This window comes from Aulonocara stuartgranti, assembly GCF_965226115.1.
Source record: "Aulonocara stuartgranti genome assembly, chromosome: 18".
In the NCBI taxonomy this organism is placed as follows: Eukaryota; Metazoa; Chordata; class Actinopteri; order Cichliformes; family Cichlidae; genus Aulonocara; species Aulonocara stuartgranti.
In genome coordinates, this window is record NC_138954.1 from 13,807,532 (window position 1) to 13,831,834 (window position 24,303).

At 39.2% G+C, this 24,303-nt stretch overlaps 1 protein-coding gene across 1 annotated transcript; it reads right to left on the minus strand.

Annotated features, from left to right (window-relative positions):
• Nucleotides 1-17,623: 17,623 nt before the first annotated feature.
• tmem236 (transmembrane protein 236) lies at nucleotides 17,624-22,819 on the minus strand. Its single transcript, XM_082513303.1, has 4 exons — nucleotides 22,365-22,819; nucleotides 21,706-21,778; nucleotides 20,721-20,844; nucleotides 17,624-18,491 (listed from the first exon to the last, which is right to left on the minus strand). Exons 1-4 carry the CDS (start codon nucleotides 22,616-22,618, stop codon nucleotides 17,863-17,865), a joined length of 1,080 nt encoding a protein of 359 aa, XP_082369429.1. The 5' UTR covers nucleotides 22,619-22,819; the 3' UTR covers nucleotides 17,624-17,862.
• Between the last annotated feature and the right edge of the window lie 1,484 nt (nucleotides 22,820-24,303).

Here is a 24,303-nt window from a genome sequence, read left to right on the forward strand (position 1 = left end):
TTCAAGAAATGACAAGAAAGTTGCCTAAGAGACTTCAAGCTGTGATGAAGAATAAAGCTAGTCACACCAAACATTGCCGTTCAATCTGCACCGATTTCCCATTTTCCTAGTAAAATATAAAGAAATGAGCTCAAGACTTGTGTACCATACTGTAGCTCTATATAAACACTACTTTCTGTCTGCACATTAATCGGGACCATAATTTACAAAATGAAAATCATGTTGTATTAAGTAAGAACTGAAAATAGAAACTGAACCCACAGCGGTCAAAGATCAAGTGACACGAGCTATTTTTCCCAGAACTTTTTATACAACCAGATTTCTTCAAAAGAATTGGCCAGAATTTTGGCCATTAGACAGATAACAGTCTCTACAGCATACACTGGTTTCACTTATCAGACACAAAAGCTACGTGCAACATGTCTATACTCTCTATAATACCGCAATATTTTTTGGACTTACAGACAAGGATAACGTTAACCTTTTCTTGTTTTTTCCCTGAACTATCAAAGCCTTTAGAATAATGTTTGGCAGATTAAAAGAGATAAAAACTAGTTTATTCTGCTGCTGCCATATACCCAGTAAAAACATATGTAAAAACATATATTCAAACAAATGTACTTATCAAAATATTCACTATAGAAAAAGTAGTTGACAGAACTCACTACTCTAACTTAATCTGAGACATTGGACAGAAACAATTTTGTAGACTTCTTCACTCAGTTATCTCTCTCTCTCTCTCTCTCTCTCTCTCTCCATATATATATATATATATATATATATATATATATATATATATATATATATATATATATATATAGTCACAGATATTTTTTTTTTAGTGTTAAAATGCAGAAATATAAAGCACACATCTTTCATCTCACTTGTCATCCACTCCTCCACACATAAGTTTATGTGCACATGTGCTTTTACACATACATAAACAGAGACCTGTCCATAAGCTTCTTTTAACCTTTGTGTGTGTGTGTTCTGTCAATCTGGGGCCGGTACTGTGGGACTGCTGAGCCAGAGATGGACAGCATGCATAATTTTCAGGCAAGACTAGACACTCCACCCTCCCCAATGTCCACAAACCCACACACCTCCCCTGAACTAAAATAATAAATAAATAGATAAGAAAAGACTGAAAATTTTATTTTTGGTAACAAGTGAACACAACCAAAATTTTTAATCATCAATACTGGAAGCCTGGTGAACACAAGTTAGCCCAGAGTGAACTTTACAGTTATTTCCATTCATCGATTTCAGCCCAGTCAGTGTCTTTTCATACGTTTTTGTCAGTTGATGCTCTGACGGTGTACGACTGACACGGCAGGATGGTGCAAAGCAAGCTGAAGAAGAGCTGAGCCTTTTATCACCACACAGCTGTTGGACAAACCAAAGCAGATGTGCAGAAGAAGCATCACCGACAGTGAGTTTGTCTTTTGAATATACAAACCAAACTCTGATATACTGAAACTTCTACACGCATCATTCCTTAGAAAATGCAACCGTAGACGACAAATTTCAAAGCAGATAAGCCTGACAGAATTGAGAAGCATTAAACATTGAGCTGAAATAATCTGCCTCCCCCCATCAGCCTACCAGACAGGCAGTACTCACCCAGGACACATTTTTGTTCTTGAGCAATTTTGACATGACTTGCAGGTGAAAAGGTCAAGAACCCGGCTCGTGATAAGCTTAGCATCCACAAAGACCCAGATCTCAGTCCACCTTCAAGCGCGATAGCCCGTTTGGAGATGGAGACAGGATTTTCATTTGACATCCTCTGTTTCCCCCTGCGCCAACAACCCTCACCAGATTTACATCTGCCTGGAGCGTTGCCCTCCAATCACACCCGGCAGAACATGCTCCAAAACTCAGTCAAGAAGGAGGAGGAGGCGTGGGAGTGAGACAGAAACAAAGATAGGATGACTCCAAAAGTGCCCTTCAGAGGCAGAAATAGCACATGGAGAACGTTCTTTCATTCGTCCACCTGAGTCTCACTGCTCCTTCTCTTTATCAGTGGCTTTATCTTCATGAAACCTGTATGAATAACTTAGGAGGGACTGATGCCCCCATCCTTGCGATGCTGGTGGTTGGATGCTGATGCCAATCCCACCCTTCTTACAACTGGGAAAGAAGAGACTGACAATGGAATACGAGGGATAGGGCAGTGAGTGTTTTAAGATGGAGGGAGAGTGAGTTAGGAAGGAGAAGGTTATGAAGTGGAGGAAGTAGTACAAAGAACTGCAAAGACACAGATGTGAGAGTCGGTTACTGATCCCTCGTGTGAGATTAAAGAGGAAACATTAAATTGGCTGCTGTGAAATATCTCATTTTTCTTCATAACCTGCTAAAGCAGGCAGCAGTGAGAGTACTATAAGAAAGTAAAGTTCATCGGGAGTCTTGAAATCTTGAGATGAAAATTCCACTGCTCACACTGCACTGAACACCTAATGCAGAGAGAGGACTACAGGCAGCGCGCACCGATGCTCACTGTCAGACCATTAACCTGCTGACTGCTGCTTATTTTGAGACTCTGCAGTTCATTCACACTGCTGTATTGAATCATGCATTGTGTGAATAATCTGGCTACATTTACTGGATACACACAGCACAATATGATCCACAGCACATGCTGAACTCAGTCAAGTGCATTAAAAATACATGTAATACATGTGCAGGTAAGCACTCAACTGTAGTCTAAGTAAAAGTCAGCAAACCTATTTGTTTAAGGCGAGCAGTTTGGATTTTAAACATTTGTTTTTCTGCTCCCTGGAATTACAACAACTTAAGAATGTTGAAAACATTCGTAATTCCGGGATACTATGGGGATAGTAGTGGATACTACTAAACATTCACAGGATTTTTAGTAGTATCCACAATTATTAGTGATAACAGTGATATGCAGCCTCCCCTTGTGTTTGCTTCTTCTGTCCTTCTTTCTTCTCTTCTGTTTCCCTCGCTCCTCCCTCGCTCATCTCCTCTGTCTTTCTTAGGGTGGTGGTGTAACCCCACATTTAAAGGAGGCTATCTCCAGCAACCTCAGATCCCTGCTCTTTCCCTTTTGGAATGCTGATCCTGGTGTTTTTGTTGCTTTATTTGTTAGTTCATCTTTGCCAGACCTCCAGACCTTTCATTTATTTTACTTTATATTTTAAAAAGAACTCTTTCTGGTAAACTGAAACTCAGTTTAAACTCTCTTTGTATGCTGGGGAATCTGTGATAAGTAGAAAACATCGTTTTTTTCTGACTGTGGCTGAAAAGATCATTTAAAAATCCCGCATACAAGGATACCGCGACCCAGTGACCCTCAGAGTACAGCTCAGATAATAGGCATGAAGAGGTTTAACAGGTAGTATCACTGAAAGCAATACAGCTGCTGCAGACAAAGCAGCAGTGTGAGTATGCATGTGAAAGGAAAAGCACTACACAGTAGTTTAATATTAAAAGTGGGCCCTTTAAGTGCTTCACTCAGTAGAGCTGGAAAAGAGTTACTATATTAGTAAAGTTTATCCTATTTGAAGCCAGGGAAGAAAGAGGACAAATATGCTGACAGTGTAAGTTAATAGATTTATCAATATCACAGCTCTGTCAATTAAGACACAGGAGAACCTGATGGATAATATTTGAGTATTTCATTAAGTTAATGTGTAAAAAACAGTTGTAGTTTTTATGCTTTCAGCTGCAGACTTGTTTGAGAGAAAAGAAAGAAAGAATATAAAAGCTGAGGTCAAACTTCGGCCACTATGTGCAAATCTGAAACGAGATCAGCAAGTACAAATAGATGCCCAGAATTTGGGTCATATATTAATAGCTGAAAATACAACTGTGGTCAAATTTTAAAAAGAATTATATTTCTCATTGATAGTCCAACAATTGATGGTATTAAAAAGCTTAAGAACCTCCTACTCTAACCTGCTCTGGAGCAGGTCATGTTCACAGTATGGGTCCGTGTGTGACGCACCATCATGCTTGGCCACATTATGTGATTTAATTTTGTATATTGTGTAAGTTTTCATACGCAATTTTGTTAAAGAAAGGCTGTAATTTTATGATTTTTGTTGAAGAGCCAACATATAGCGCGATCCTACCACACTACCTGTCGTCACTATCATTTAACTGGTCTGTTCAGGACCAAATATAATCTGTCAGTCGACCTGCCACTAGGGGGCGTGTTACATTACTGTGGTGATATTCCCTGTAACAACTGAACTAACTTCATGCTGCAGACAACTTCAGCGTTAAATCTGAAATTACCCAGGTAGCAGGAAGTCATAGTGGTATCCAAGGGCCTTTACTGAGGACACCACCTAACAACATCAAATAGCATTTTTTGCATTCTAGCCTGTGTACATCAGAGATGCATGTTTGGGAGAAAACTGCTTCCTTCTGTCTTTAGTAATTTATGGTCCACTAAGCTATTAGACTCTTGTGTAAGACTCTGTGTGTAACACCCATTCTTAAAAAACAAACAATCGTCAAAAATAATTTCATATTTTTATTAAAAAAATATTGTATTGATTTGACCAAATGACCTCGAATAATTTATTCATTATAACTCTCCTTCAGTGAACAGTGCATCTATGTTTAAATACATAAAAAAAAGAACTATATTTGAGCTGAAGGGTTTTTTTGGCCTGAAGAGATACTCGAGTATGAATCACAATGCCATCGCCTCCAGTGAAGGAGGATATAGCAGCATGAGTGAAGAAACAAGTCAATACCAACCACGGCTTGCAGCGTGTTCACCAAATCCAAAAGGTTTTGATTGAACGTTATAATCAATGCCCACCCTAGCACAGTATAGATCTGTGGTCCTTATAGAGTCACTTCTGCAATATAAAAAAGAAGCCAAGAGTTCATGTTTAATGTTGGATTCTGTGCAGAAAATAAACCTAAAGGTAAAAATATAATTTGAAATGTTCAGAAATGCTGTTGGACTAAAAAAGGGGAAACATGCTGTAACAAAACCATATCTTGGCATGTGTGAGAGCCGGTAAATATGCACTGTTATTGTGATCTGTTTTGATTATATTAGCATGAGGAAGAGTCCCACTTAAGAAGAAATAAAAACAGAAACTTCTGTGTCACAGATAAAAAAGTGACTTTATCTGTTTGTTCAAACAGATCTCATAAAGTGAAAAAAGCGAGCCCCAAACATGTGAGTGTTCAAGTTTACAGCAGGAGTATCCAGGCAAAAAGCACGGCTGCTACATCTATCATTTAAAGCTTTGATTCTCTGCCAGAGCTGATTTTAAATTCCCCTTGTTTTGAATATCAAAACCCACACGAGTCAGCTCAAATGTAAAAATGACTTTAACATGCATTCGTTTTGCCTGTTCCACAACCCTCAGTTTAAAATTTCACCAATGTGATAATGAATGAATGATGATGTGTCCTTGCATTAAACAAGCCCTAGTGGAATTATTATTTAAATGTGTTTTTATTTACATTTACTTTCAAGGTTTCATTTGTTAATGGGTTCCTTTTTTTGGTAAATGACATTTGGTTGGTTAAAGCAGCCAAACAACAAAATATTATGCTCATGTCGTGCTAACATTCAGATAATGTACAGTAATGAAAAAAGTAATGTCAATGTAAGTGAATGGGCACGATACTGGGCTGTGAGCACAGGTCTCATTAAAGGACATCGGGAGTTGGTTTCTAACAGTTTGGGCAGGAACATGCATGAGTACCCTCCTGCAAGTAATTCTCTAGGTCTAGCAGTGTGCCTCCTGTGTAACAGCCAATTTCCTGGTATCTCCCCCACAGTTGCAGTGCTTTACTGATAGAAAGTGTGGTTGGTTTGTCTGAAAGAACTAACTGTGGAAACTGTTGTACCAAGTGTGAAATAAATAAATAAATGAAATGAAAGTTATAAGACTCTGCTGGGAGACACAGAAATCCTTGGAAATGGACGTGTGGTTCTGCCAACCTGGAGTAGCTACCATATCTGTGCAACCTGAATGGGATACAGCTACCGTCTCATGCTACCAGTGTTGACAAGAACCCGAGCAAAACACAAAACTAGAGAAAAATCAGTCAGGAGGGATGAGGAAATAAGGAAAAAAAACAGAAACCATTCCTTTGTGGGGGATTGTCTTTTTGTTGCCTCTGCTGTGCACCTGTTGTCACTTCCATTTGCACCAAAGCAGCTGTGGATTGAAGTGGTTCCTAGACAGAAATACCTGAAGTTTAACTGACGTTATGTTACACTGATGATCAAATGTTCCCTTCATTTCTTTGTATGTATCGTTGTTTTGATTATATATACTTTTAAATTAATGCTTTTATTTCTAAAAAAAAAACAACTTTAAGTGGAGAGGGAAGAATAGGGAATTTTAGGTAACATACAAACCGATTCCTGAAATTTATTTTGTGTTTTTAAGGTTTTATCACATTTGCGTAATGGGGATAAGCATGCCTTGCCCTTCACCTATTGGCTAAGCTGTTGTGACTCTCAGTGTAAAAAATGGCAGCCACTACAGAGAGAATTGTTTGATATCTAAAGATGCCCATAACCTCCTTCTTAGAGCCAGATGAGCACTTAAAACAATCCAGCTTTATTCTACAACACAGTGAAAATAAGAATTTAAATTGACTAATGATTCAGTTTCTTTGCTATATATATTTATTTAAAACGGTGACTGCAAAGACAAAATATAAAAAATCGACCACTTAATATTTCCAAAGCCTTGTTAGTAGAATTTGGATGTTTCATCTTAACTTAGCTTTTAAAACAGTTTACAACAGTTCAAATTTCTTAAAAATAATGCAAGATATTGCATTATCTTGCTAAAATAAGTAAGGCCTTCCCTGAAACATGCATTTGGGGATAGCAACATATAACGCTCAGAATCCTTTGGGTCAGAATGTATATTCTGTGTTAAATCAGAAATCTATGCTACTGTATGTATACTATGACAAATGTAATAACAAAGAACATTCGATTATGGAAATTGTATATTAGAACATGTTTATTTGGTTATTTATCGATCTGATTATTGAGGTGGTGACTTCTGTGATTTATTCTCCAACCTTTATTGGCCCAGCAGCCTCCGGCCTGTTTATTTATTATAAAAGTATTTATATCTCACTCACTCAAGTGTAATTAGCACCCTGACACATAATGTATCATAGCAACATGAGTAAAGATAATGCATGAGTAATGTAGTTTCTGCACAGAAATTAGAAAGAGTGAGTGCATCTACAGAAGAGATTTTGTAGAACTGTGTCTTAGTTCGTTATATTTGCACGCACTTATTTAACACTAGGTGCTAAACTAAGCCTGCAAACACACACACATGTCAATGAAACTACGCTGAATGTCGGGAGGATGTGTCACTGCTTTTACCCAGCCATGCCTTTCGAGTCTGTAAGCTCCTTTCCTGGCTCGTTGCTGAGGTGGGCACACATTACATGCAGCACTACAGTACGTGGTAATCTGCGCGGCTCTGCGCTGACAGCCTATTGAGTGCTGAGGGCTGACAGTAAGCCTGTTTCATGTAGGAATGTGGTTAGGGTGCTCTGCAGTCAGCGCCATCGCACAATGCACAACTCTCACTCCATCGACTACAACACAACTAAACAGAGGATACACAGAGACTGGATAGAAGGAGATAGGAGGGCAAGTGAAGAGAGAGTTAGATGACAGGCAAAAGCACGAGAAAGAAAAACAGGTGGATTAGAGCGCTGTAGAGGCTGGAAACTGTCCTCCCTTCTCATCTCTGTCATTGAGAGGACAGTAAAATTGACTTGCAATTAGATAACAGCACCTCTCTGTCCTCCTCCGCTTCTCAGCCAGGACATACGATGTGAGGAAGACGGGAACTGTCATGTTGTATCACTTAATCATCTTAATTTTGAAGACAATTTTCACACATTGTTTACTTTACTTGCTCAGTGACCAAACTGTTGCCTGGGTGGGAAAAAAAGGAAACTCTCCATTACCTGATATTCCATCTTTTGGTACGGTGCTATTAAGTCCTGTACTGGAGTCAATACGCTGAGCTGTTTGACATTTTCACCATCTGGTAAAATGCAGCCCAGGTGAAAACTTATTGTTACTGAGAAATGAACAGCTTAGCAAATAAAAGGTTGCAAGACTCATGCTCACAGCTGCTTGCAGGCAGTAATTCTGTCATGCTTATTCGTTGCACATGAATGACAACCCTGGATATAAATATGAATGCATCATCGGCATTTCTTTTTGCAAAAGTATACGATAAATCCACACACCACCAAACAACTCCAATGTTGCTATGAGATCAAAAAGATGGGATGGATGCTGTAATGGTCACTTACATAGGTGGACTGCACTCTCCGCCAGTGTCCCAGCCCACAGCAATACATCAAGACATCTAGTTGGGGGGAGAAAAGGGGACAGGCTGATGAAGCCTCCGGGATGGGTCGTTTCAGGACAGGATCTTCATGAGACAGGTGATCCACCTAATTGCAAGCTCATCAGGGAGTTTTTTTGTTTTGCTTCTTTTTTTTTTCTTAGGGGGAGGGATCCCACAAAAGAAAAAAAAAGCCGAGCTTCTGTGTCCACAGGTTGTCGCAGGAGAGAGTCACCTGGGAGTTTAGTGGCTGGTTCTATTCACAAGTTCAGTCCTCAGATGAATCCAGGGGATCCCGACGGCAGACGTCTTAAAGCATTTTCAAAGTCACGCACTTTGCGAGGAGCAAGGATCCAATCTATCGTGAATCCTGCGAAACTGTCCTGAAGACTCGGTGTGATGTGCAGAGTGTGTGCGAGGTTTCTGTGTGTGCTTCTGTTAATGTGCGCTCACCTCATCTTAAGAAGGACAGGTGGTTCTTTTCCCATCCTGTGTGTGTTTACCAAACCTGAACCATTTTTTTGTCCCAGCTCACCCTGTCCAAAAAAATTAAAAACCTCCCATTCAGCCTCCCCCCGGCTTAAGCCCTCCGAATGGTCTTGCTATAAAAACTAAATATCATTTTCTGCTGTGTCCCTTAGTGCTTTGCAGCCTCACAAAATTGTCCAATAAGAGCACTTGCATCGCTCCACATCCATCTTTCTTTTTTTTCCTGTCTATCCTTCAATGTAAGCCCACCCTGGGAGTGCAGATTCAGAGATTTTTAGCTTCAGCGTGATTCCTCTTTTCTCCCTCCTCAAAGAAATGCCAGCTCTATGGCTCCTCCTTCAGTATCTCTCCCTCTCACTGCACACGCTGCTTTGCTCTCTCGAGGGTCGTCTTCCATCAGGGGCGTTCCTGCTTACCTGAGTCACTCTTCGCACTCCTGTTGTTGCTGTGCATGCACGTGTGTGTGTGTGTGTGTTTGCGTGTGTTTGTGTGTGTGCGTGTGTGTGTGGAGGCTGCAGCTGAAGCTCACCACTCTCCCTCTCTCTGTTGCCATGCTAGAGCAGGTAACATTCGGCTAGCGCAGGAGACACACAGCCTGAATTCAAATGCGCTTCCAGCCTCTCCGATTTACAAAACCTCACCCCTCCCTAAACACCACCCCCCAACTTTCCTCCTCCCCGCCATCTCTCTCTGTTATCTGTTTTTTTCCTCTCACTCTATCGTATTATCCTCTTTTCTTTCCACAATATCCTCTCTCTGTCTCTCTTTCTTTGCCATTGCTTCCTTTTGTGTCATTTTCCCTCCGATGTCAGGGTTTTTCCATGTTATCTTGAGACTGGGCTTAGAAGGTACAGGAAATTACTCTGTTTCCATTTGTGACAAAATATGAAGACTTTACAATTAAGTTTAAAAAAAACTCACTGAAATCAAGAGAGGAAAATCTGTGTATTTATCCGTACTATTACCATCCATTTCCACTTTAGACAAGATTTTAGCAAGTGTCAAGTGCTCAAGTGACATCAGCATGCAAAAACAAGTGTGGAAGATCCTTGATGGGAACTGCAACATTTGCATAAACTCATAAATAAAACTTACTGCTGATGGTACAGTCCAAATATAGACAAAACCCCCCCAAACTTAAAAGATTTAAATCTTTTATGATTTACTAATGAATGTGAGTTAAGCCAGTAAAAATGCAAAACAGTGTACCATGCTAATATAAATACATCTTTATACAGGTATTTATCCATGTTTTCTAACAACCCATTGCATTGTGGGAGCAAAAAACCCAAAAGGCAGAAAAAACACTGCACACTGACATGTTTCATTTTGATCTTGGACTCTACCTGATGAAATATCAAGACTTATATTTTTAATTAAAATCACAACGACAAAAAACAAAAACAGAATAATCATATTTAGAACATTTTGTTTTGAAAGAGTCGGTTTAGTCAGAAGTATTTTTGAGTCTGAGCTTTATATTTAACATGTGAACAGTCAGGCACAGTTTGATCAGTTTGTTCCTGCCAGTTTTTAACCTCAGGCAGTCTAACAGTGGGTGATATGACTAAATACTAAGGTTAGCTGCTTGCGTCTCTCAAGACTGTTGGTTTGTTGGTTGGTTATATACTGCAAATAATTTTGACTGCTTACAGATATAAGCAGGAATAGTTTGGGGTACTATCACAAGTTTTGTAATGTGTTAATTAAACTACAGCTAAGAATCACAAGATAACCCAGCCCTCATGACTGGGAATTACTCCATATGAGTAAGCAAGTGCAATTTTATTTGTATAGTACCTTTCAAGAAAAAAATCACAAAGTGCTTCACAGAAGCTAAAACATTAAACAATAAAAACAAAAAAATAACCAAAAGCAAGTTTAAAAGGATGAGACCAGTCCAGAGATCTCAAACTCAAAGGGGAGTCTGGGGGCCTCTGTCACCTTTCGTTTTCAGCCTCATATGATGGACAGCCAGCAAGCCCTGATCACATGACCTCAGGGACCTGTTGGGGATTAACGGATGTAAAAGATCTCTGATGTATGGTGGTGCTTTACCATGCAGAGCACTGAATGTCAAAGTCATGATCTTAAAGTGGACTCTGAATTTAATAGGGAGCCAGTGCAGCTTGATCAGCAGAGGTGTGATATGCGAGTACTTGGAAGACTTGGTCAGAAGCCCAGCACCAGCATTCTGGACAACCTGCAGACATTCCAAGGAGGCCTTACATAAACAAGAAAACAAAGAATTACAATAGTCCAAATGAGATGAAACAAATGCATGTAACAATTTCCAGTTCAAAGCGTGACACAATGGGACTCAGCAATATTTCTCAATGAGCAAACCAGAGATTTAACGTGAGTGTCCAAAGTCAGAGCTTATTAGACATTTACCAGGCTTCACGCAAAAGCCAGGCTAAAGTCCAAAGTTTTCATTCATTCTTTGAGATTAAAATGCAAAGAGCAGATTCATCGCTCTTAGTTTACAGTCTTAATTGTTAACTTGAAAATGACAAACTGTGTTGATCCATTCTTTGAATTATTTTGGTTTAGCAGCAGTGGAAATTGATAAATAATCAACCTGACATTGTACGATACATGGGAGATACACCAAGATACACCAATTCAGGGCTGGTCTTACCTAAATTCAGGGCAGATGGGGGACACAAAACTAATCCATTTATTCCATATTTTGTAGAATTTGTCTTTCCGAATTTTTAAAAAGAATGTCAATTTTTCCATTTTAAATATTTCGAAAACCACATTAAACCAATCCTCAAGTGTTGGCGGAGTTGGATTTAACCACTTTATATGTACCTAATGTAGTTTTTGTAAATAAGTTAAACATGCTGCATTATGTAACACATTGTCAAGCCAATGAGTTAATTTTATTTTTTTGCTATCAGAATGTAAAACAAAAGGACTAAGAAAAAGGGTTTTGTTTTTTTTTTGTTTTTTTTTATTTTCCTTTTCTCTTTTTTTGACTAAATAATGTCAATGCACTCTATTGTAACAAGTCCCTTTTTTTTCTTCAATAAAAATATAATTTAAAAAAAAAGGAAATTGATAAATACTCACTCATAGCACATTTAACAATGGTAAAATTAATGCAGTTTAACACAATCCACACAGTGTAATCGCCACGGGCTAAAGATGGAAAAGTGGTCAGCATCAGAAAGGGAGGAAATATAACTGGCTATGCAGCTAGCTTACGCCCTTGTTGTGTAGCTGCGCTGAGCAGGATTTTTCTTTCCACAGCTTCAACAAAGATTTAGGGTAAAATAGGAACTTCTTTATTTGCAGTTTGTGCATCAGAAACTAGTCAATAAAGGAAAGTCTTTGGATATAGTTTTGAGAGACATTTGCAGATAGTAAAGTAAGATATGAATGGAACTATTTGAAATTCCAGTTTTTCTTGATTGCCTCATTGCTTGGCTGTTTTGGCACAGCGAGGATTCTCTGAATCTTTGTGTCCATTTTCTTAGCGACTTATTCAGTTCAGGGTTTCAGAGGGATGGCACCTATACTAGCTGGAGCCTATATTACTGGGTAAGAGGCAGGGTACAAACTGGACACGTCACCAGTCTATCACACCCTCACATTAACATCTTTTGATACTTTAGGCTCACCAGTTAACCTGATATGTATGTTTCTGGACACTGGATTAAGAACCCACAGGCACAGAGAAACTGTATAGACCTGTGGCGTCAAAGTAACTGTGATTCATCCTCTAAATGCATCTATAAAATTAAATTAAACATAATTAAAAATCATAAATGAATATGTCTTTACATTGTACAACCAAAAAAATCACCATTTTAGAGGCAGTATGAAAAAAAACTTTCCATGTATACTATCTGGACCACATATTTCTTCGAGCAGAAGATTATTTCCTCCTGTTATAAGGAAATTGGACTTTCAAGCCAGACAAAACTACTTAACAAAAACTATTTTCACTGTGCTGAATATGAATTTTAAAATGCCAGAATTATTGCAAAGCCTCTCTCTCAGCAGACTTGATGGGTTAATTTGATGGCAGATAAATAAATAAATAAATGAAAGCCTGCCTCAGAGAACTCTCCATCCATGAATGTGGATCTTAGTCTCTTATTGCAAGGCTGTTGTGTTTTTGCTTTGATCATTTCGAGCATTTAACCAATGTCACAAGGGAAAGAAAAAGTGCTCTCCATCCTGCCAACATGACGTATTGCAACATGGTCATAATCACTCGAGCTGCACTAATGCCTTCTTGCAGATTATAATATGAATCATTAAAGAGTAGGCTGATGGTGGCTATGGGGAAATTAAGGGAAGATAATTTTAGTTTCCATACCGGTAAATGAAAGCAGGCCAGCTATGGTCCCTCACTGTGAATCCAAGCTGCTTGTCTATTGCCCTGTCATTTGTACATCATTAATAACACCTTCAACAAATCTTCTCTCTTAGTGTGGCAACAGATTTACAGCTCAGATTTATCAGCAGCAATTCAGCTGAATCCATTCATTTCTTCCTTTCTTCACTCGAGAATAGTTGCTGGTTTGAAAATTCCCTTAAACAATTAGTCCTGCAGCCCCGGCTCATGCATCAGAGGAACAAAGACCAAATGCACCATGGGTATAATTCTGTCAGGTTTGTCCGGTTGGAGGACTGCCGATTACAGTAAACACCAACAACAGCTCTCTGTTGTGTCACAACAACAGATACACACAGAAACATGCACACATGCATATCAAGGTTCCAGTCCACTGAGTTATACAGCCATAGAACCATATAAACTACTGCTATGCCTTCATGCTATAAACAAAAGAAGAGGGGAAATGCTAATTTGTGACATCCAAGGACAGAAGAGGCAGCACATAAAATCCAAGACTTTTCGACTTCTTAGTTTTTTTGCATTTTTTTCCACACTTAATTGTTTCAGATCATCAAATACATTTATGTTATCCAAAGATAACTTGAGTAAATACAAAATGCATTTTTTAAAATCAGAATTTTATTTATTAATGGAAAAAGCTATCCCCACCTCCACTGTTAAATGTACTAGCCACACCCAGGCCTGATAGCTGCCAGATCACTTAAATAGGCCCAGAAGGACGGCCTTGCCTGCCTTGCCTCAGTTAAGGTCAGAGTTCATGATTCAATATATAAAAAGGCTGAACAAAAATGGGATCCATAGACAGAGGTGGGAAGTAACAAAGTGCAAATACTTCCTTACCGTACTTAAGCATAATTTCCAGGTATCTGTACTCAACTTGAGTACTTTTTTACTTTTACTTCCTACATTTTTAAACAAATATCTGTATTTTTAAAACAGGCTTGTTTCTTTTGCTTTAACGCATTTGGGTCGAGCCTCCAAACATCAAACCAAGCCTAAACAGAAACACATGAAAGGCAATCCTGTTCATTTCTTTATCACCAGAGGATGGTGCATAGTCGGAGGCTAAAAGAGGAATGGGGGGGGGGGGGGGGGGGGGGGGGGTGTTGTTGTTTTTGCCACAACACCCGAATTATTGCAGGTGTCTGTACGTTGCGGTAATTCAGCATCTAGCTAGTCCTGACTTTTTTAAAGGGAGTGACTTTTTTAAGTGGCCGGTAATTTCAAATGTAACGTTTCTATCAGCTCAACAACCATCAGCAAACACACAAACTGTTTGTGTGTAGCTTGTTACACAGTGTGTTGCTAGCTAAAGGTCCAGCTGCTGTATTTCACAGGGAGAGAAAAGAAAGAGCTTCACTCAGAGATGGAGAAAGATAAGAAAGAGGACAGAAGAGGAAGAAGAAAGGCTAGATTTAAAGGTAAGGATGCTCAGTGAGATTTGATAAACTTGGAAATTTAAAGCTTATGTGTAAGTCCTCATGCTTTTAAATGTTTAAATGCCATTTTTTCATATTGTGAAACATGCTGCAAATCAAACTGAAGTAGACTAACTGCTACTTAAAGGTTGCATTAAAATCCTCTGTAGGTTAGTGCAGGATAAACACATTAGTTTGCTCAGCTGTGATAAATTTAAAGTAAAGAATAGTGTGTGAGTTGTGCACAGTGGCTGTGCTTTCATTGTCAGAGTTAGGTAAGTGTAGCAGAGATTCATTTGAATTTTAGCCCATGATGCTAAGATCCACTCCAATACAATTAGTATGGATGCTGATTAAACATCCACAGTATTGTTCTTCTACTTCTCATCTTCAGTACATTTCTTGTACGCTATCTCCTTTAACACTGTTCAACTTAGAAAAAACATTCAACCACCATTAGATTCCTCTTCTTTTAGACATGTGTGCTTGTATTTTTCTCATTTTTAACTTTTATATATTTTTTAAATTATTCAACTTTATTCAACAAAAATTTACAGTGTATTTTCAATGGGAGAATTCAAATTCTCATTCAACTTACTCCTCTTTCAACTCTAACTACTTCCACATACATTGACCGACAGACACCATTCAAACTGTAAAATGAAGCCACGACATTGAACTATTCAGGTTGTATTTATCTTTTTAATATCTTTTATACTTTTTCTTCAGTTCCAGTCACCGTTTCTGAGTTTATAATGGGTGTGTATGGGACGCAATGTTGGAGGTTAGAGTGAGACAGCTCAACTGCTTGAGTGGGAGCAGGGGAAAAATTGATCTTAAAAGTTTAAACTGCTGCTGCTGTGTCCACAGTGTTTGGTGTACAGCCATCATTTTACTCTCAAAAGGTAGCCATCGTTGTTCCCTTTCATCCAATGTTATTGTTATTGTAATGGATGTTATGGTTCTTTCATAAATGCCACCAATGCACAGCCTCCTCCATGGAACTCTTCCACAGAGTCCAGTGATATTATTTTCTCATTATGCTAATATAGCAACTAGGTTCACAGTTAGCTTTGCACAAAAATAGAAACATCCTCGAAAGAGCTCATTTTTACTTTCTTACTCTGAGTACATTTTAGTACTTTTTTACTTGAGTAAATAAGTTGAATCAGTACTTTAACTTTTACTGGAGTGTTTTTTAACAGCAGTATTTATACTTCTATTTAAGTACTTTGCCAACTCTCCAATAGGAGAGTTCCAAGGAGACAACTGTTGCTGACTAAAAAGAACACAAAGGCTTGTGTAACATTTGCCAAGAACCATATTGATGATTCCCAAAACTTATGGTAAAATATTCTTTGGCCCTTTTTGAATTCAAAGCTGTTTTAGATAACGCTTCAAATAAGTGTGCAAATAATTACCCACAGGCATATTGAAATGGCTGCCAAGTGGCAAGACGTTCTTCAGGAGGAAGTTAATCTGTGTGGTCTGTGTGGATATTTCTGCCAGATGAGGATAATAGCTGTAGCCTAGAAGGACTCATCAAAGATTTTGTGGACCATGAAAATGATTATCACATGCTGTGATCTCCACGATTATTAAATCCCAACAAAATCAAACGCTCAAACAATGTTTAGAAGCACAGCATATCTTTTGGAAGAATGGTGTTTATCTTTTTGGAAGCTCTTGATAGCCCAGATACTTGTTAAGATGTTTTACTTTTTGCCTTTAACAAACTAACCATCTGTTTATGAGAATTCTTGATTGGATGCCCTGTGGCACTAATTATCTGACCATTACTGCCACACAATTTCTTGAGACAAATTCCCAAAGATTGAGCAGTAAGCCACTCCATCTGAACAAACAAGATATTTTATAAAGGATGTCCAGGTGAGTATGCTGTATAATAAAACTGTACTTATCGAGCAAAGACAAAGCATCAGCTCTTAAATCACAAGTTTAATTACCTTGTCTGAAATCATCATGCTTATCACCTACTTGACACACCCAGAAAGTTTACCGAACAGTTATTTATTTCTAAGTTAACTTACCTTCATTTGTTTATTTGTTGCATTTTTGAGTGGGTTGTCCATCCATGTTCTTGCACTAATCTAATTCTGGGTTGTGAGGGGAGCTGAAGAATATCTCACTTGTAGCAGGGCCAAATACACCTGGACAAGTCACCAATCTGTCGCAGGGCTAACACCATACAGACAGTCAGTCATGCCCATGTTCACACCAGTAGTCACTTTAGGATCACCAATTAAGCAGCTATAAAACCAGCTCCTAGTTTAAATTTGGGAGATAAACACTCTCTTAAGCTTATGCTTAAAAATGTCATTATAGTTAGAGCTGGACTGAACCAATAGGCTTGGGCAGCTTGGGGGCTTCCCATGATGAACTTCTTTACTTGTCTATTTTAACTCTATTTTCACTTTTATATACCACTACTGTATTTAATGATTAGCAGTTATTACACTCTGGTGCTCTCTCCATAGTTTGCTTTTTGTCCTGTTTCACTTTGCTCTCTTCTCTTTCTCCTCACCTCCAACCAGGCAGATGGCCGCCCCGCCCTGAGCCTGGTTCTGCTGGAGGTTTCTTCCTGTTAAAAGGGAGTTTTATCTTCCCACTGTCGCCAAGTCCTTGTTCATAAGGGGTCATATATTTGTTGGGGTTTTTTCTATAATATTGGTCTTTACTTTACAATATAAAGTACCTTGGGTTGACTGTTTTGGGAATTGGGACTATATAAGTAAATTTGAATTGAAATGAATCTCTTTGGGCCTCACAATGCACCTAACTTTGTCTCCTTTAACAAATAAATAAAATCAGATTAGCTTTGAAGTATTTACAGAATATACACCAGTGTCAACATAAAGGATTGTTTTTCAAGGTTTTATTCAAAAGAAATGTAAACAAATTTAGAGTTAAAATACAAAACTAAGCAGATAAACATTTGCACCAATAAATATATTTTAATCAAGATGAGAGTTGGCTTACTTTATACTTCCATCTGTACACCTGTTTTTTAAACAAAATTCGGAATGATTTTTGCACTTTGGTTTGAATGTCCTTTTAATGCATTAGAAGCCAGAAAAATTCAAACATGCTGCTCGCCATCATCAGCACCAGCATCTTGTTGATTTGATGCTGCTCTCCACACATGAAGACCAACTGTCGAAATACTCACAGTCCAAGTGGCTTTTTCATCAACAACAGAATGTGCCACTCCTCCTCAAAACAGGCTGTGATGTCTAAATATTTTCAGCCTGGTCAGAAATGTGAAATAGATAAAAGCTAGGCTTACCAGGACATTTTTCAATGGGTATAAGAAGGGTGTTACAAAGCCAAACACAGCAATCAGAGCAACCCGCAAAACAAAGAAAGGGAAGTCCTGAAGAGCAAATCCAGCAGAAGACAACAAGGGGTTGTGAGGTGTGATAATCATACGAAGAGTAGAGAGGAAGGCGAGGATGTAGACTGGGAACACCCAGCCTGAGTAGAACACTGAGGGCAGTCCTGCCACTCTCACCATCTCCACAGTGTCAAACCAGAAAAGGAAACTATCCACAAATATTTCTGACCTTCCGTCCCTTTTCCACAGGATGCTCGGGCGACCCGAGTACGACAGAGGGCGTGAGGTTGAGGAGTACAAGTAGGCAGTGCTGGTGATTCGTGTTCTTGGTGGTGAGTTGGCAACATCGTGGAATCTGTTAGAGGGACTGCCATTTTTGGCCTCTGGTTGGCCTTGGGTCACACCGTTCTGGCCTTCTTCAGGATTCATCTGGCTTGATACGGTGGTCACTGGTTCCATGTGGGTGAGGACAGGGCCGGATATGTCAAAGTCTGAATCTAAGCTGTCTGCTATAAATGACAAAACCAAATTTTTCTGTATAAGTTAGGTTATCCGAAAGACTAGCTAATAACAAGAGAACTTGTCTTTTTTTAAATCATTTTTTAAAAATAAGAGAAGAAAAATCATCTTTAGCATAGGTAACGACAATCATGTGACGGGGTAAGGTGGTTAGTGTTTACTGTAGACTGTAAGGTCCAGCTTCCATGAATCAGGCTTCTTACTGTACATTTAGCAGATACATGATTTGAATTTGGAGAATTTGTCATCTTGGTCAATGTTTTGTGCTCTTGTGTTCTCCAGCTGTTTAGGTGGGTTGTATTCACTGGTTAGAAAATGCACAGGAAGTCTATGACCAAAGTCCCAAAAACTTGACTCTGTTCATCTGGATGTAGAGTTTTCAGTGGTAGAAACATTTTCAAGTATCACTCATTCAAGTGTTTCTTCTGTCTCAGCTGACTGCAGGTTTCCCCAACCTTATAAATCGAGTCAAGTCACTTGGTGACGAAACATTTCTCCCACTGAAAATGCTATGTCTAGATAAACAGAATCAGGCACTGACGCAATGTAGCAGTGGTACAGGGATGTATTAGGGAGAGCTGGAAAATTTTGCAGCTGACTAAACAGCTAAATTAGGAAGGGTGTGTTTATTATCATCCTCTTTGGCTCTTGGCCAAGGCGGTTGGACTTTTTCTCCTCTCCTCTCCCCCTTATCTTCCCTGCTTAGCCTCTTGTATCCTTGTCTAGTCTTGTGTATTTTTGTATTACTTTTCCCTGGAACACTCTCTCACAGTCTGTTCTCAAAAACCTAAAGAGGAATTATGGATTTGATCATCTGGTCCCTGAATGCAATTGACACCCTTCTCTCAACGAGAAGTCTGGGCTCGGGTGAGCCTGAGTGCTGAAGATATCTACCTATTCGGAACCATGATAACAGGGTTCTTGCTGATCGGAGCTGGCTTGGCCCTGACTTATCGAAGATTAAAGCAAGTGGAATCGGCTGTTCAAAACCCCACAAGGCTGCCCGCTGGGATTGAATCAATGGGACTAATGGTGAGTTCTCAAAATTGGCTCATTGAGCGCAGCACGGATAAGATCTTGGAGAAGCTTACGGCTGCCGTGAACACTCAGAATAAGACCTCTGAGCGAAAATTGGATTACATCTTGGAGAAGTTCTCAGAATCTGCTCTTTGAGCACAAGAATGACAACATCACGGAGCGCAAGTTTGATAACATCATGGAGAAGCTCACGGCTCTCCAACAGGAGATTGAGAGACCAGTGTCGGACTGTTAGAACTGCTTTGAAATTCACATGAGTTGTTCGCACTAAAGTAAAAACCACCATCACTTCATGCGGCTACCACTTCGGCGCCAGCTGTGATCTCAAGGCTGGAGCTGAACAAAAACACCCTGATAACAGACTGTGCTTAGACTGTTCTTCCTATCCTACACAAGGCCACCTGGGTTGGCTGGAAGACTGTTTACTTAGCCTAGCAGGCGAAGGACACTGTCTCAGCTGAACTCTGGACACACACACACACACACACACCCATACACACTGATACACACTCATTCCCCCTCCCTTTCCAAACGCCTTCGATGCTTGTCCCCTCCCGGGGAAGATGGCGGTCGACTGGACCAGCGCAGACATGCTGCAGGACCGGATGCGCTGTCTACACTGGCTCTCTCTTACCCTTTACCCGCCCCTGTTGCTTGTCTTGTGTTTCTATGGTGTATTGATAGTCATGTGCTTTTGTGCTGAGGTGTTTTTTTCTGTTATCAAACTGTTCTCCCACTAGGAGCTCAGTCTGAGTGGAGTTTTTTTTCTCCTCCTCTCACCTCATGTTATGTATTTTTGTTGTTTTTTTTCCTATCAGCCTACCTCTCTGACATGTCTTCCCAATGTGATGTTTGTGTAAAGTTTGGTCAGAAGGTTCCTTTGTAAGTGCGCATGCGCCATTAGCGTGCTGCCTGCTGTAACCCTAATTTCCTTCGGGATTAATAAAGTATTCTGATTCTGATTCTGATTTGAAATCTGATGTGAGTGAAGTGACTGATATTTCTCTGAACTAGCTTGCAGTCTGTGCTGCTTTAATGAAATAACAAACCAATAAAATAAAGTGTTACAAATAAGCGCAAAAGGTCTATGGATTCAGTTAAATAACCACTCCCGCAGAAGATGAAATGTGACGCAAAAATATTCAATAATCATAAAAGATTTGGAAGAATTCAAGCCTTACATTTTCCCATGAGTTTGCAGGGTCGAATCCTCTCAATGATATCCACCCAGATGAGGAATAAAAGCACCAGGGAAACTGGCAACTCAGAGAAACTGTCCAGTGTCTGTCCTCTGTCCACCTGCACCTGTGTTTTCACAATAATAGAAAATACTCATAAGTGGAACAATGAATGTATTCATTCATTGTTCCACTGGTAAAGGATGGTAAAGGATAAAGTGAGGGAAAAAAATGAAACTGAGAGTCTTTGTAACATTTGTCTCCAATGAGAAAGAAGCGCCTACATTCCAAGTTTTATGAACCCATTAGGATTTACTTCCCTATCCTTGCAGATTTACATCTTTACGCCTGTAAAATAAGAAACACTGGGTGAATAAATATGAGAAACATCTTTGTGCTTATTTATGTTCTTGTTGGAACAGCAATAAAATACTAAGTGACACAGTGTAATGTAGGAATAAAAAATCTTTTCTTTTTAGGGTCGGGGATAGCATCAAACCTTAAGTTAATGGACAACCTGTTGTTTTCACTATAGGTTACTGAATAGCTCAGAGGGAGGGCAGTCTTGTGACTGGGGACCTATTTTCCCTGCCAAAGTCCTTCTCACAAATTCTTTGACAATATGGCAAAAACAATAGGTGTACAAACATGTAGTATTTACTTCATTACTATATTATTACCTAATAAAGAATACAATACAACTGTACAAGAGTACAACTTCTTGCTACCTGTAGATTGACATTGAATAAGTAAACCTCAAGAGATCATGGTGAGTCCGTGAGAAGGGATGCTTTTCTTTCTCTGTGGTGCAGTGTAGCATGTCGCTGTTCACTCAGTGAATAATTATAGTGTCTTAATACTGTGGCCTCTAATGGACTGTTTACAACAAATTCTGTATGCCTCTTCAAGGACCCTGTCAGAGCATGACTGAACAAAACATCAACAAGTGCTCCTCAGTGACAAGATCAATCAGTCTTGGTGACATTACCTTGGAGCTGGCTATTAGGATAGCAAAGCACGGTAATGTGCACAGGATGAGATATGCCATTGCTGTTGGTCTCCTGAAAAAAACACAGCTTACATTTACATAATGATCATCCCATAATGAAGAGTAACTGTTCTTTTTTTAACAAGTGCATGAGTTTATATTTAGATTTTTAATTTGTGTTTGAAAAGACTTTGAAGCAGTCTTTCAGTTTTATGCAGCTTAATAATTCTAATCTATAACACAGCAGCTACACTCAATTACAGTTGTTATCTATGCTCACTTGGTTTATATTCCCTTTTGAGAGTAAGGGAAGACTTCATTTCTAAGGCATAAATATACTTACATGATCTAAAAGGTTGTATTATTAGGGGTAGCACTTAGTAGAGAAGAGTCATTAAACTAATAATTAATAGTTAAAATAGTTGATCTGTAATTTCAGTTGCAATAAATACTACCAAATGATGAGCTGTAATACCAGACAATTTAAGACTGTAGCAGCAAATCACAGAACTGAACTAAAGTTTACTCAGTAAACTCGACTTTTCACATTTAAGATGTGATTTATTCTTTTTTTTTTAAGGTTACACAGATTCGGTTTATGTTTATACACACAAAACGATAAGCTTGTCACTTATCACGTTCCAAAAGCCTCAACTCACCACTGCGTGACCTCTCTGATGAATCCCCGCTGCTTAATAGTCATATATCTGACAGGAGCCCACACCAGCAAGGTCACAGAGGTCACATAGGCGATAGAAGCCGCCACAACGAGCCAGTATGCTGTCTGATCCCGTCCTTTCACGTTGTATATGAGGCTGGCAAATCTCTCCATGATTACAAAGATGGGTACAATCAGTGCTGCAAACTGCAGCACCTCATACAGGATGAGCTTGACTTTCTTCCCCGAGGGCATGGTGCTGGATTACCAGTCGCTGATCTGAACTCAGAGCTTAAGACTTTAACAATCATCTCCTAAAAACGAGCCAGTGGAGACGCTGGACTCTGCACACTGACATTGCTTACACTGCACTGGAGGCTGTATTATTTTATTGCTGAGGTAATGAGGTGATCATGCTTGTCTTTTTTTTTTTATGGGGGGTGACAAAGAAGAGATCTCCCATCCTATAATATCACAGGGGCAGATTACACCGAGCTATAATTGTACACACCTTCCAAAAAGGAATAGTGACATTTGTTTTTAAATGCCCATCGCAGGTGAATATGGAGGATTTTTAGGAATGTGTCATCCTGGATACTTGTGTAGTTTTGGAGAACCTCACTGCATTCCCTTATGCGAAGAGGAGATGTAGGTGGGATCCTAAAAGTGTTATCTTAAGATATTTGGTTGTTTGACCCATGTGTTGTTGTTTTTTTACAGTAATACACACATTGTTTGCAGATATAATTTTACAGTGAGTTGATGTTAAAATTTCAACCAGATAAACCTTTATAGTGAGCATAAACTATTCTTAATAGTTTCCTACTGCAGTTACAATCACAGTGACATGCTGAAAGGCTACATGCAGCAAGGCTACATGCAGCTTTGCTCAGACATGCTCAGATCTCCACCTGGTGGCAAGAAGAAGGATTTTCTAGGTTCTTGCTTTTCTCTAAAGAAAAATTACTTAGTTATGAAATACATTCTTGATATATAAAGCATTAACATTTGGAAAACCATGGATGGATTTGTGTGTGTGTGTGTGTGTGTGTGTGTGTGTGTGTGTGTGTGTGTGTGTGTGTGTGTAGCTGAAACGGAGGTATACCTTTCCATCGCTAAATTCCCAACCAGATAAAACTTAATTACTTCCTACTGCATTTAAAGAAGCCAGTTGTTGTGATTTGGCGCTGTATAAATAAAACTGAATTCAATTTAAAATCACAGTGACACGCTTACAGCCTTGCTTACACATACACCAAACTCCACCTAGTGGCAGGGAAGAGGACAATTTTCTAGTTTCTTACTGAAAGGAAATCAAACTATATAATCATTTAGTTTTTCCAAGTTTCTCAATCATGTAGGGATGATTGTAGGAGGGGTTTGGGGGGAGCTTAAGGAGTTTAAGTTTGGCTGGCCTGTCTTTGACTGGTGAGTATGATATGAATATAATATCCTGGGTGCTTGTGTAATTTTGGGAGAACTTCCTTGCATTGTGTTATGTTAAAGGCAGAGGGCATGTAGGACAGAGACTGTAAAATATTGTCTTACCTGTTGTAACAGATATGTCCATTATGTCTAATTTATATCAACCAAATAGGTATTTCTGCATGAGGAAAACTTAAGTCTCACAAACAGTAAACAATTAAACAAAATTGCTCAAAAACTTAACCATTAAAGCATCAATCATCACAGTATAAAAGTTAAACGTCAGTGACATCTTCTGTCCAGTTAGAAAGCATAACGTGTTGTTTCTTTTTCAGATCTGGCACATCTGCTTAGCATGAACCTGCTCTCATCTGTGAAGAGAACAGGGTGTCAGTGGTAAACACCAGTCAAGCTGCATGATGCTGAGCTGTGAGCATTGACCTATATGACACCCTGATGGAGTCTCTTTCATAAACCTGTTTGAGGTCATTTTCTAGAACTCTGGCAGCGCTCTT

What these genes read in the sequence shown, in the direction of transcription:
- tmem236 (XM_082513303.1), bottom strand. Translation starts at nt 22,618, where the DNA reads ATGCCCTCGGGGAAGAAAGTCAAGCTCATCCTGTATGAGGTGCTGCAG. An exon ending in ATCAGAGAGGTCACGCAGTG is followed by an intron (nt 21,779 to 22,364) that starts GTGAGTTGAGGC and finishes TGTTTTTTTCAG; the next exon opens with GAGACCAACAGCAATGGCAT. An exon ending in TCCTAATAGCCAGCTCCAAG is followed by an intron (nt 20,845 to 21,705) that starts GTAATGTCACCA and finishes GTGAAAACACAG; the next exon opens with GTGCAGGTGGACAGAGGACA.